At 46.3% G+C, this 14,185-nt stretch overlaps 1 protein-coding gene across 1 annotated transcript in view; it reads left to right on the forward strand.

The window, feature by feature from the left end:
- Positions 1 to 14,185, forward strand: part of LOC148527266 (fibrinogen-like protein 1) — a 39,492-nt gene that overhangs the window by 20,469 nt on the left and 4,838 nt on the right. Inside the window, exons 4-6 of the mRNA XM_088469088.1 lie at positions 47 to 206; positions 10,399 to 10,496; positions 10,583 to 10,671. Of these exons, the coding sequence (XP_088325214.1) occupies positions 47 to 206; positions 10,399 to 10,496; positions 10,583 to 10,671 (347 nt within the window). The remainder of the gene's footprint in view (positions 1 to 46; positions 207 to 10,398; positions 10,497 to 10,582; positions 10,672 to 14,185) is intronic.

Consider the following 14,185-nt stretch of genomic DNA (forward strand, 5'->3'; position numbering starts at 1 on the left):
ATGATAATAATAACAATAATAATAAAGTGTAATTGACATTTCCCAGATTGTGCAGCAGTGTTTGAAAGGAAAACAAAGGAGAGCGGCTACTATCGCATACAACCACGACATCAGATCGAACCATTCACGGTGTACTGTGACATGTCAGACGGAGGAGGTTGGACAGTGATTCAGCGCCGAAGCAATGGCAAAGTCAGTTTCAACAGGTAAATAAAAAATAATAGTTATGGTTGACTAACCTTTATTAACTCTTTTTCTTTGAGGTCCATAGGATCCACAGGGATACCATGGGGTGTGTGTGGTTGGAGTGATCCGGGCACCAAACAGTCAAAGCCTTAGCTCATAGGATGCACCGGTCCTCCTCCACATATACCCCGCATCCAGCCAAAGGCAGATAGTTTTGTAAACAAGCCCAAGGCAGGAGCAGGAGAGAGGAGAAGGAAGAACAGTACACATGAGGAACACTCTCACAAAAGATGAGGGAATCAGTGACAGAGAAAAATACCCAATGAAGCCAGATGCATCAGGGTGGGCGCCCTGTGGACCCTATGGACTTCAAAGAAAATAAGAGTTAACAAAGATAAGTCTACCATAACTCTTAATTTTCTTCTTCAGGGTCCATAGGGATACCATGGGGATGTCCTAAAACAGTTTCCCCTAAGGGTGGGACGCTTCTGAGCAGAAATGAGAATCCGGCACCGAAAGGAAGCATCCCGTGAGGCAAAGGTGTCAAAAGCGTGGAACCTGAGAAAGGTGTGGATGGAAGACCACATGGCCACCTTACACAATTGTTCAGAAGAGGCGCCACGTCGAACCGCCCACGAGCGTCCAACAAACAGAGTAGAATGTGCTGCGATTATGTTTGGAACAAGAAGATCAGCTTGCGTGTAAGTCTGAAAGACTGTCATGTGGAGCCAACGAGCCAGAGTTTGTTTGTTAGCTAGCCAGCCTCGCTAGTGAAAGCCATACAACACAAAGAGAGAATCTGATTTCCTAAAGGAGTTGGTACAATCCACGTAGATCCAAAGAGCATGAACCACATCCAGGGAGGCTTCACCTGCAGAGGTCCGAGGAATGGAAGGCCAGAACTACAATCTCTTCATTAAAATGGAATCGGGATACCACTTTAGGAAGGTAACCAGCCCGGGTACGGAGGACAGCTCTGTTCGGATAAAAAATAAAAAAAAGGGGGAGAGACAGAAGAAAACTGACACGTCAGATACCCTGCGGGCAAAGGAGGGAACGAGGAGAAAGAGCGTCTTTGCAGTCAGCCACTTGAGGTGTACTGAGTCCAGAGGTTCAAATGGAGGAGCCTGTAGAGCGACAAAAAGGAGGTTGAAGGTGGAGGAAAGAGGCATGCGAGATTGAAAACCCACCACACTGCCAGGGCATCCACGAAGATGGCTGATGGGTCAGTGGTCCAGGAGCTGTACCTGGGAACCTTGTGATTGTGACGTGAGGCCATGAGGTCTATGTCTGGTAGGCTCCATTTGTCCACCAGGAGTTGAAAGATCTTTTGAGGGAGAGTCCATTCTCCGGCATGTACATCCTGATGGCTTAGGTAGTCCACTTCCCAATTGAGGACTCCGGGAATAAACACAGCTGAGATTGCTGGGAGATGATGTTCGGTCCTCCATGATAGTTGAGGTACGCTACCACAGTGGTATTTTCGGACTGGATCTGAACCGACATATTCCGGGGGAAATCTTAGGCCAGAGTGTACACTGCTCGAAGCTCCAGAATGTATATGGGCAGTCGACTTTCCTGAGTTGTCCATCGTCCCTGAAAAGTATGATGACCGGTCACCGTGCCCCATCCGTGAAGACTGGCATCAGTAGTGAGAAGCTCCCAATTTGGAATCTAAAAGGGGTGACCTTTGTCCAGATGGGACGTCTGCAGCCAGATGGGACGTTTGCATGAGAGGGAAAGCCAGACCTCCAGAGAGAGGAGGATCGTCTGGGTCCAGATCAGATGATACTGCCTGTTCCGCCGGAAGAGAATCAGTTGTTGAAGGGGCCTGGAGTGGAACTGGGCGTATTCCACCATATCGGAAGTGGATAGCATGGACCCCAGGACCTGCATTGCTGAGTGAATGGATACCCTTCGATTGCGGAGCAAGCTGCGCACGCGCAAGTGCAGTGGCGAAATTTTGTCCACTGCCAGAAAGATCCTTTGTATTCGAGAATCTAGGAGTTACCCCAGATGTACCATCCATTGTGTTGGAGACAGGGAGGACTTTTTCCAATTGACGAGCCAGCCGTGTGTTTGCAGGCAGTCCACGGTCAGCTGGAGACAGCATTGTAACACAGACGGTGAAAGTGCCCTTCTGCTCAATGGGAAGTTTCTGTCCTCCCTGAGCTCGCTTTAGGACATCTGCGTTACGGTTTCACAGGTGTTTCGCCTAGGTATGGCAGGATTCTGACTCCCTAGCGTCTGAGGTGAGCTGCCACAACTGCCATTATTTTGGTAAAGACCCGAGGGGCTGTTGACAGACCAAAGGGAATGGGTATGAAATGGCGGTTCGATTCCCGTCAGCGGCAGCCCGACAGGAGCAGAGTGCGACGCAGCAGAAGCCCGACAGCACTGGAAATCCCGATCGTGGATAGGTAAGTATCCACTAACCTAACCCCCCTAACCCTAACCCTCCTTAGGGGTGCCTAACCCTAACTTCCCCCCCAAGTGCCTAATCCCTAATCCCCCCTCTAAGTGCCTAACCCTAACCACCCCCTTCCCCGCTACCTAAACCTAAGTCCCCCAGGGGGGTGCCTAACCCTAAGTCCCCCCCGGGAGCCCTAAACCTAACCCTCCCCCTCGCGGCTGTACGCTCGCGGCACCCGGCATCACTACGATCGTGATGCCGGGCGCCGGTCACCCGGTGTCGGGGAAATGCGGGCGTCTACATCTAGATGCCCGGCATTTCACCCTTGCCGGGATAAGACAGTCAGGAAGCCGGCTGCCGGTATATAGGCAGTCGGCTTCCCGATTGCTTCCCGACCAAAGGGTAGCGCCCGAAACCGGTAATGTTGCTGCAGGACACCAAACCGTAGGAAAAGTTGGTGGGTTGGAGTAATAGGCACATGCAGGTACGCATCCTGAATGTCCAGAGAAACCATAAAATCCCCAGGCTCCAACGCCAGGAAAATTGATCGTAGAGTTTCCATGCGGAATTTGAGCACACAGATAAATTTGTTGGGGGTTTAGAGATTCAGAATATGCCAATGAGACCCGTTGGGCTTCTGAACCAAAAAGAGAGTGGAATAAAAACCAGTTCCTCGCTGAGTCGAAGGAACCGGTATTATCACACCTGAACACAACAGGGAGTGAATGGCTTCCTGGATGGCAAGGGCCTTGATGGGGTTTGATGGGGAACTGTACAAAAGAATTGCTGGGGAGGACGCCTCAGGAATGTGAGGGCGTACCCAAGAGACCACTTCTTGGACCCAGGTGTCTGTTGTTGTTTGATGCCAAGAGTTGGCAAATTGAAGAAGGTGGCCTCCCACCCTGGGATCCCCCAGGAGGATGCCCGCCCCATCAGGCGGAGGGTTTGTCGTCAGACTTGGAAGCTTGACGTCTGGCCGACCAAGGCTGCTTGGATCATGGCTTTGCGGCCTTGTGAGAACTAGGCTGTCTGGGAAAGGACTGTCCTTTTGCCTTACCCTGGGGGAGAAAGGACCGAAAAGAGGACGGCCTAGGCTTAGGGGCAGCTGCTGATGGCAGAAACGCAGATTTGGAGGCTGTCATGGTAGCCACTATTTTGTCCAACTCTGTGCCAAACAGTGTGTTTCCAGAGAAAGGTAAGAATTCTAGGGCCTTCTTGGATTCTGTGTCCACTTTCCAGGATTGTAGCCAAAGAACCCAGAGAGCGACTACCGAGGTCGCAGATGCCTTAGAAGCAAAGATCCCAGTATCCAATGCAGCTTCTTCCAAATAAGAGGCTGCTTCCCGGATATGTAAGCCAGTTGCTCCCTGGAAGTGTCTGATGGCAGGCTGTCTTCAAACGCATCCGTCCATCCTTCGATAGCCTTAGCTATCCAGGTCACAGCCATAGCCAGCCGAGTAACAGCACCAGAAAGTGAGAAAACAGACTTGAGGCAAGTCTGCATCATCTGCCTCCTCAGATGATGCGTCAGAATCCAAAAGCTGGGTGGACTAGGAGGATGATACAGTCCGCCTATGTGCTTTGGCAGGTAACAGTCTGTCTGCCTGTAACATTTGCTGATAGGTGGCAGAAGTTTGAGCCATATTCTGAACTGTGTGGGCAAAAACATCCATCCACTGTGGATGCGTAGGGGGTACCGACATAATAGGCTGTAACAGCTGTGGGTACCCCATGGTGAGAGGCAGCGTGGGGACTGATAAACGGTCCACTAACCATCATAACCTGGGATAAGGAGAACCCCCAAGGAGGCTCCTGGACAAAGGTCTGGTACAGTGGGCTGGAGAGGTGGTACATAACAAATAGCACAGACTGTCCTGCACAGAATCCTGAGGGGATAAGCCCGCTAAACAGGATTTGCATGTAACCAGCACAGGGGCCACAGCCTCCTGTTTACCCCTGCCTTTAGAAGACATAGTAAATAAGCAGCAAGTAGCACACAATAAGTGTATAGCTAATAGAGCAATGTGACACCCTTCACAAATACAGGTAAATATGAAGTACTAGTGAACCCCTACACACCTGGTAGTTGAGGGTTAAGAAAGAATAGCAGGGATAGATATACAGTAACTGACAGTCAGAAAGTTTAAAGCAGTATATCACAACAGCAGAGATAGCACAAGTCACATACAATGCATATAAATAAATATACTTGCAATGGGCACTGAATCAACTACTCAAACCTTAATAGGCAGGAGGAATTCAGCGCTGTATAACCTGGTCACGGGGAGATGTATACAGTGGAGACTGGACCTGAATCTCCTGGGACCTGTAGCTTCAGCAAAGCCCCAAGCAATGGCTGCTGAGCGTCTCATATATGGAGGAGTGCGAGAAGCAGCTCAGAGGCGGGAAACCTCTTGTGAGGGATTGCGCCCTGGGCTGGGGGAGTGGCTGCCAGGAAAGAGCTTACCTCCACACTGCTATATCAACTGCCGGGTGCCCTGGCCTGTTCAATGGTCCCCGACGCCAGACTGAACTGCCTCGGTGGTCTAGAACTGCTGAATTCCAGCGCCATCTGGTTGGTCTCCACAACCGGAGGTAAGGACTGCATAAACACAGCGATTCCCCGCAAGGTGGGAATCGCCTTACCTGTCTTCCCCATTTGTCCGGCTGCAGCTCTGGATTCCAGTGAAGCGGCTAGCCTAGCCCCACTGGCGCCCGCCATAGTCACCGGACCGCTCACCTGTGTTGCGGCACCGGTGGGGGTAGTTTGAGCAGTAGCACAGGCATCCATTAGGACGACCTCGCTGCTTGCTCTGATGAAAAAAGAAATAAAAGAAATAATAAAAGTAAAACTTGGGGCTGCTAACTGCAGTCCCCCTGTCTAAAAGGTGCGACCGGCCCTGCCGGCACCAAACAAAAAACTGTCTGCCTTTGGTTGGGGGCGGGGTAAATGTGGAGGAGAAACGTTGCATCCTGGGAGCTAAAGCTTTGACTGTTTGGTGCCAGGGTCGTTCCAACCACCCCCCCCCCCCCCATGGTATCCCTGTGGATCTCTATGTTCTCTGAAGAAGAAAATATCTATAATTTGAAAATGTTTTAGATATAACAATTTTGCAGGTTTATGGACTAAAATGCTAAGAATGGACATAATTCAAAACAAGGAGAAGGCTCTGCTAGGTTCTTAAAAGATCACTGGACTAGTCACAAAACCAATCTCAAAATTGTAGCTTCTCACACCACATGACAAGTGGTATATAAAATACTATTTAAAATCAATTTTAAAAGTGACCCAGGGCACATTGTGAGACTCTTGGGTAATACCCAAGAGGATTTGTAAATAAAAAACTGAATATATTTTTTATGTATTTCCTATGAAAGTACAACTACAAATACATATGCAAGATAACAATCAATGACCATCTGCTCAGGAGAGGAATAAAGACAAATGTGTGGGGCAGGAGTCCAGTCATTGAGCCAAAGCAATAGTAAATATACAGTATTAGTGTTTACAAAAACAGATAGAGGGGGAGAAAGAGAAAAAAGGGGGAGAGAGATGGGGAAAGAAGGTTAAAGAGAGGAGGGATGGGAGAGGCAGGATAAGAGAGAGAGAGAGAGAGAGAGAGAGAGAGAGAGAGAGAGAGAGAGAGAGAGAGAGAGGAGTGAGGGGAGAGGCAGGATAAGAGAGAGAGAGAGGAGGGAGGGGAGAGGCAGGATAAGAGAGAGAGAGAGGAGGGAGGGGAGAGGCAGGATAAGATGGGGAGAGAGAGAGAGAGAGGGGGGAGGAGGGGGGCCGAAAGGTCTTAAGTACTAGGGGTAAATTTACTAAAGTGAGAGTTTTTAGAAGTGAGTTTTAAAAATGAAGTTGCCCATAGCAACCAATCAGATTCTAGCTATTATCTTCTAGAAGGTGCTAGTTAAATGTTAAGTAGAATCCGATTGGTTGCTATGGGCAACATCACTTTTAAAACACACTTCTAAAAACTCTCACTTTAGTAAATTTACCCCCTAGTGTAGATTTCAGGATGAACCAGCTCTACTAACTTAAGTTATAACAGGGCCGAAACTAGGATTTTTGTCACCAGGGGCAAGACAGTAATTTGGCGCCCCCATGTAATTCCCCCTGCAGTAGTGCCCATATTGTAATGCCCCCATAGTAATGTCCATATGTTAATACCCCCATAGTAATGCCCCTGTAGTGCCCACCATACAGTAATGCCCCTGTAGTGCCCATGCTCCCATATTAATGCCCCTGTAGTGCCCATGCTTTCATAGTAATGCCCCTGTAGTGCCCATGCTCTCATAGTAATGCCCCTGTATTGCCCATGCCCCCATAGTAATATCCCTGTAGTGCCCTTACAGTAATGCCCCTGTAGTGCTCATGCCCCCACAGTGATGCCCCTGTGGTAATGCCCCTGTAGTGCCCATGCCCCAATAGTAATGCCCCTGTAGTGCTCATGCCCCATTAGTAATGCCCCTTATTGCCTATGCCCCCATAGTAATGCCCATATGTTAATACCCTCATAGTAATGCCCCTGTAGTGCCCACCATACAGTAATGCCCCTGTAGTGCCCATGCTCCCATATTAATGCCCCTGTAGTGCCCATGCTTTCATAGTAATGCCCCTGTAGTGCCCATGCTCTCATAGTAATGCCCCTGTATTGCCCATGCCCCCATAGTAATATCCCTGTAGTGCCCTTACAGTAATGCCCCTGTAGTGCTCATGCCCCCACAGTGATGCCCCTGTGGTAATGCCCCTGTAGTGCCCATGCCCCAATAGTAATGCCCCTGTAGTGCTCATGCCCCATTAGTAATGCCCCTTATTGCCTATGCCCCCATAGTAATGCCCATATGTTAATACCCCCATAGTAATGCCCCTGTAGTGCCCACCATACAGTAATGCCCCTGTAGTGCCCATGCTCCCATATTAATGCCCCTGTAGTGCCCATGCTTTCATAGTAATGCCCCTGTAGTGCCCATGCTCTCATAGTAATGCCCCTGTATTGCAGCTTATTAAAAAAAAAATACTTACCTTGAACCCCGCTCCTGCATCCAGCGTCGCGTCCGGTCCGCCGGCTGCTCCTTGGAACTATGGGGGAGATGTCATGACGTCTCCCCCATAGTGCCCGTGGGGAGAGCCGGAAGCTGGAGTTCGGGAGAGAACTCCAGCCTCCGGCTCCGGCTCCACCGCGTCGCTGCAGAGAAGGAGCCGGGCGCCCGCTGGTAATAAATATTACCAGCGGACGTCCGGCTTGGAGCCTCTCTGCAGCGCCGGGCTGGAGGTCACTGGCACCAGGTACAGCGGCTCACCCGGTGCACGTGCACCTCCAGCCCCCCCCTAGTTGCGGCCCTGGTTATATGATATAGAAAATAAAATACATAGCTTCCCCTGTGCCCTCTAGTTGAGGAGACATAAGTAATTTAAAACTATAAGCAGTTAGTAACATTAGTGGGTAGTACGTTACCACTTAGGGACAAAATAAAAGGTATCAGTAAAATTAAATAAAATGAAATAGATGCTTTAGGTATCAGTGAGTCCCAAATAGATAATTATATAGAGCTAGCAAAGTGGGACATGAGTAAAGCTGGCCACACACTAGACCAACTTACATCCAACCAGCCAACTTGTTGATTGGTTGGAATGAAAATCTGGTAAGGTATGAAAGCAAATGACAATCAGCAATTTGCTCCCAAACGCAGGAAAATGAACAAAAACTGTTGTTTGAACAAATTGTTTAGATCAAACATTTAACAAACTTGTCTGACGACCATTTTCATCTGTTTTCTGGCATTTAGGAGCAAATTGCTGATCATCAGTTACTCCCATACATTACCAGATTTTCATTCCAACCAATCAACAAGTTGGCTGGTTGGATGTAAGTTGGTCTAGTGTGTGGCCAGCTTAAGTTAAAAGTATTAACAATTCTATGTGTCTGCTACTGTAGTTGTATACAATAGTACTAAATATAAGATGTAATGTAAAATTGATTGGTGGGTACAGGCGACTGCTGTCAGTAGTTATTATGTGTATTTTATGTAACAGCAAGGGTATGTGACACACACGACCCACTAGCCGTAATAAATGTAAACATTACAACTTTACATAGATTTCATTCAAATGTGTAACATTTCCTTGATTATATCACACATCATACAAAGAGATGTAATCATTGAAGGGAATGGACATGAAGGTGAGATTTAGTGTTGGTTTATGAGAAATCTATGGAAGTACTTTTACAATTTATTTAAAAATAAAACTACTATTTCTACTAAGTACTAAAGTGCTGGTTTGTTTGCGATCTGTTCCTCACCCCCGTTGCACACAAAAATGCAAATTACAGAGTCAAGCATTTATACCCGGTAATTTGCTGATCAAAACGAGTATTTCCTCTGTGTGAAAGGGCCAACCTGTGTCGAAATTGCCGGGTCTCCGACCCTGGTAAAAACCAGGGTCAAAGTCCCAGGAATTTTGACCCGGGTTGACCCTTTCATACAGAAAGAGGACCGTTATTGATCAGCAAATTACCGGGTAAAATTGCTTTACCCGGTAATTTGCTTTTCTGTGTGAAAGGGGTATGATACAGACACAATAATCTGCACCCACAATGGATGGGAGAGGGGCACAGCCATGGATAACAGAATAATAATTCAGGACATTGGTAAAGTCTCTGAGCTGCCCAAATTATTGTTCTTAAGTTATTTTATTGTTAGAAGTTCTTATAGTTATCCAGAAATTTTTTTTAAATAGGTGTCTGTTATGGAATAAATGGACTTTGTGTACCAAAAACTGGTATAAAATAATGCAGAATTCCGCCATTAACTACCATGCTGATAAACTTAAACCCCCCTGCCCACAATAATGATAGGGCCCGCCCCCTGTTTTATTTGGAGAGTACATGTTTAAATAGCTGGGGGGTAATTCCATCCGCATAGAGCATGATGTGGACACCAAAAAAACAGCGCAGTAATAGGTTTCGGGTAATAAAACCAACATTGAGCTCTTTAATATTCTTTGTGGCTATTTTTTTTTCCCAGTGTTAAATTTCCAACCGATAAGAATTCACAGCTATTTCTGAGTATTTGCCAAGTTCTTCTAATGTCAAATGAGTGACACAAGGGAGTTTGCAGATCTACTCTTGACTGTCACAAACATACACGTTGGGTGTAGGTCAGTTGGTCTTTGTTACCATGAATCACATTTGATTCTTTGTAACAAAACCTTTGGATAAATACATTTTTAAATCACTCATCGACTAAAGACCTCCACGCTACTGGCCTAAAGGTACACTTTTCCTCAAAAATGAGAACGAAACTTTGTGATTTATTAGTTGGGTAGTTTGAATAGATTTGGGCTTATAATGTGACTGCAGAAAGGTATTGTGTTACCTATGGACACTTAGGTCTGATTCTGAGGTGGGATTAATTAAAAAAAAAAAAAAAAAAGAGCAAGTAACAGTGCACCAGGGCAAACCCATGTTGCACTGCAGGTGGGGCAAATATAAAATGTGCATAGAGATTTATATTTGGGAGGGGAGTGTGCAAACTCCAATCTAAATTGTAGTGTAAAAATAAAGCTGTCCATTATTTGTGTGCTCCATGCAAAAGCATCCGGCATTTACCCTGTGTTCAAAACATAATAAATATATTTGCACCCCTTGCATTGCAACATGGTTTGGTCCAGGTGCAAAGTTAAATGCTCATTGTTTCTTTACTCACACCTCACAATTAGAATCTTTGTAACCATAGACTCTACCACAGATGCGTTATATATGTTTAACGCCAACCTTCCCATTGCTACCTAGGAACTGGCAGGAGTATAAAGAAGGGTTTGGCCTCTTTAAAGGCAGGAATGACGAACAATGGTTAGGGAATGATCACATTTATCACTTGTTGGACAAAAGTAAGTATATGGTTAATACCTTTTAGTTCTCTCACAGCAAAAAGGAAAGATCATTGGACTGATTGGCTTTCTTTATGACTCTGCAGGGGAGATGTCATTACAGATAGATCTCATGGACTGGCAGGGGAAAAAGAGATATGCAATCTATGATACTTTCAGGATTACAAATGAAGAGGTAAGACATGGCCGTGTATTTAGCTCAACCTACAAAGTCTAACACAGGTATACCCGAATCTGTACATGTACAGAAATATTAATATTGTTTAAAACATGATATCAATGTTCACTAATGTTTTATACAGTGGCAAAACTACAAAGACAATATGAAACAAGGTAAGAGGAACACTCTATAAGGTTATGTGTAAAAGCCTAACAGACCTATAGCAGAAGTTAGTTTTAGTAGGAAAAAGCATCTTGCAACATTTAATACTTCTATGCAAGTGCCCACCTATAGTGTGAGATGACCGATGTCGTATTCATGTATTCTGTGCAGCAGAGTCATTTATTTTTAAGATAGAGCATCTAAGTAGCAAAAGACAAAAAGACAGGGAGCCTGGTTTGCACAGTGGGGAAAAATAACCTGGCCCATTACTAATTCACTAATTTATCTAAAACTAGCGACCCACCCGGCTTACCACGGGAGCAATTTTGAATTTACGGCGATAGCTTTTTTTAACTAAGGTCTTATAAGATTGCCTTGTAGACAACATTCATCGTTTTTCCTCCTGACGTCAATACGAAATGATTTAGTTTTGATGTGACGCAAAAGGGCCACAAAGTTTTCAATGAGAAAAACAGTCTCCACTTAGGTCAGGTCAACTCCAGCCACATTGTGTCTGTCCCTGTGCTTTATTTATTGCCATGCCAAAGCAGGGTCTTACCGGGAACCGGATGGGTTTGAAATTAAAGAATCGTTTTTCACATAAATGAACTGTAAAAAAAAAAAAAAAAAAGGGGGAAAGTGACATTTTGTATCAGTAACCAGGGCTTACATCAATTTTTTGTGGAGAAACCAGATAATACTTATTAATCTCTACATGGTATAAAATAAAGTTCATCGTTAAGATATATCAAACGGTTTAAACCCAAGAAAGCGATTGGATGTCAGTTTTTTCATTGATTTGATTCACTAAAATAGTCACTGCTCGGCTCTCTTTTGTCATACATGAATGTGTCATACAGCCATAGGCTGATTGACCATAGACCACACAGGAAATTTTCCCGGTGGGCCAGACTGTTATGGGGCCTGTGAGTTCAAATTTATTTTTCTGTTTTTTTAAATATGTGACCTGACCCACCCAACGGGAGTCGGCCCTGGCATATTAATGGCTGAAGCAGACATGATTTGTTCATGGTGGTTGACCCCTCCCCAGGGACCAGCCACCAATGACTGTGCTGTGTAGATCAGCCCATTAACTCCTGATCCACTACTCCTCTGGCTCCCCGCTGGCGGCGTCAGGTGCTGGAACGTAGGAATGTGAGGTAAGCAGCACAGACAGCGTCTCAAAGCCAGGGTCACACACACTAACTGCCTGTGGATGATGGGATTGGCATCGGCTGCTGCCCCTCATAGTTGCTGCAGCAGAGGTCACCCGTCTCTTCCCCTCCCCCGCCTGCAGACCCTTAGATGCCATCTTCTCATTCATGACCGGGCATGAGTTAGCCAGCAGTGGACACCAAGCATTTCCAACCGCTGGGTGATTGCCTCTGTGGAATTCCGGGGTGTGCATGCACCTGGGGACTGCTTTTCTCGGAAATGTGGATTCTCTTCTGGGGGTGCGGGGGGCTCCCCAAAATTTTGTGAGCCTGCCGACACTCCCAGGAGAGTAGGTAAGTATGATTTACCTCTGGGGATTAACAGAGTGGGTCCCAGCCACCAGACCTCCCTTTAATTGACTCCTCCTCTCTCATAAATGGGGTGAGGGAAATAATACATAATCATCCAAACACACAGTGCACATATGAAGATCCCTTTATCACACTAACAGAAACACACACTATTTACATTGCCTGCAATCAAAATACAATTGTGATTAAACTAACTCACGGATACTTAATTTGGCATGCTTGTACTCTAGTCTGCAGAATACTAACTTTAACTAGTGGCAAGTTATGAGAAAACATACTTTATATAATAACTTGAACCAAAATACTGGTTCATTTTACTAATCTATAATTACTTATAATACTGATGTAGACTAGAATAACTACGAGCACCTAAACAGCAGGGCGGATTGGTCCTTGGCTTCACTGGTAGACGTAGGTAATTTGTTTTGTCCAACATGTAACAGAAATTGGGCAACAAGGGATCTCCCATGCTGGTCTCCACAGTCTGTTGGACATGAGCTGTAGCCAGAGTGCTCTTCCATGAGCTTGTCATCCAGAAGTTGTCAAGCTACAAGTCTGGAGTGCTACTGTATTAACATTATGATGTACTCTATGGCATCACCTTGATGCTCAATGTACTGTATGACATTCAATGCAATGCTTTCTGTACATTATGGCAGTCACTGGGATCATGGGATACAGAATCTATGCTGTATGGTGGTAACTAGGATGCTGTTTGTGCTTTATTGTTACTAGGATGCTCAATGTAATCGCTGGCAGTCCTTTAAATGATCTCAGGGCCTGATTCAGACACGGTCGCAAGTGCTGAGCGCTCGCAACCGGGTCGATGGTGGCCCACAGCACATGTGCACGACGGAGCCGGCTCCGTCGTGCGCATGCGCGAGACCCGGCTGGCGACGGGCACTCCGTCGCTCTGGGTCTCGCACCGTTTGGTGGGCGGGCCGGGGGGGTGGCTGCCCAAACGGAGGCGTTCCCATGAGAACGCCTGCCGTTTGAGGGCAGCCCCAATGACATCACAAGTGATGTCAGTGAAAAGCTTCCGGCTCTGTTAGAGCCAAAAGCTCTCTGGGGCTTGCGATGGGCGAGACCCTACCACAAGGGTCTCGTCGCAAGCCCGATGGTCGTGATGGTCTTGACCATTGCGACCATCATCCTGACCACCCACAGCTATGCGAGCGGCCAAGAGGCCGCTCCAAAAAAAAAAAAAGCCCGGCCCTGATTCAGAGCGAGCAGCTCTGAACCAGGCTCTCTGTAAATTATGCCGGTGACTGAGATGCTCTCCGTACTGTATGATGAGCACTGAGATCAGGGGAAGGGGCGCCAAAGCAAAATTTCCAAAGGACCCCCCCCCCCTGAAAATTATTTTGCAGTTTATGCATTTTGATTGTAAATTATCTAGTACAGTGCATCCGGAAAGTATTCACAGCGCTTCACTTTTTCCACATTTTGTTATGTTACAGCCTTATTCCACAATTGAATAAATTCATTTTTGTCCTCAAAATTCTACACACAATACCCCATAATGACAACGTGTAAAAAGTTTTTTTGCGAGTTTTGCAAATTTTATTAAAAAAAAACAAACCTAAGAAATCACATGTACAGAAGTATTCACAACCTTTGCTCAATACTTTGTTGATGCACCTTTGGCAGTAATTCCAGCCTCAAATCTTTTTGAATATGATGTCACAAGCTTGGCACACCTATCTTTGGGCAGTCTCGCCCATTCCTCTTTGCAGCACCTCTCAAGCTTCATCAGGTTGGATGGGAAGCGTCGGTGCACAGCCATTTTCAGATCTTTTCAGAGATGTTCAATTGGATTCAAGTCTGGGCTCTGGCTGGGC

The sequence above is a fragment of the Taudactylus pleione genome, unplaced genomic scaffold, assembly GCF_031769625.1.
Source record: "Taudactylus pleione unplaced genomic scaffold, aTauple2 ptg000089l, whole genome shotgun sequence".
NCBI lineage: Eukaryota > Metazoa > Chordata > Amphibia > Anura > Myobatrachidae > Taudactylus > Taudactylus pleione.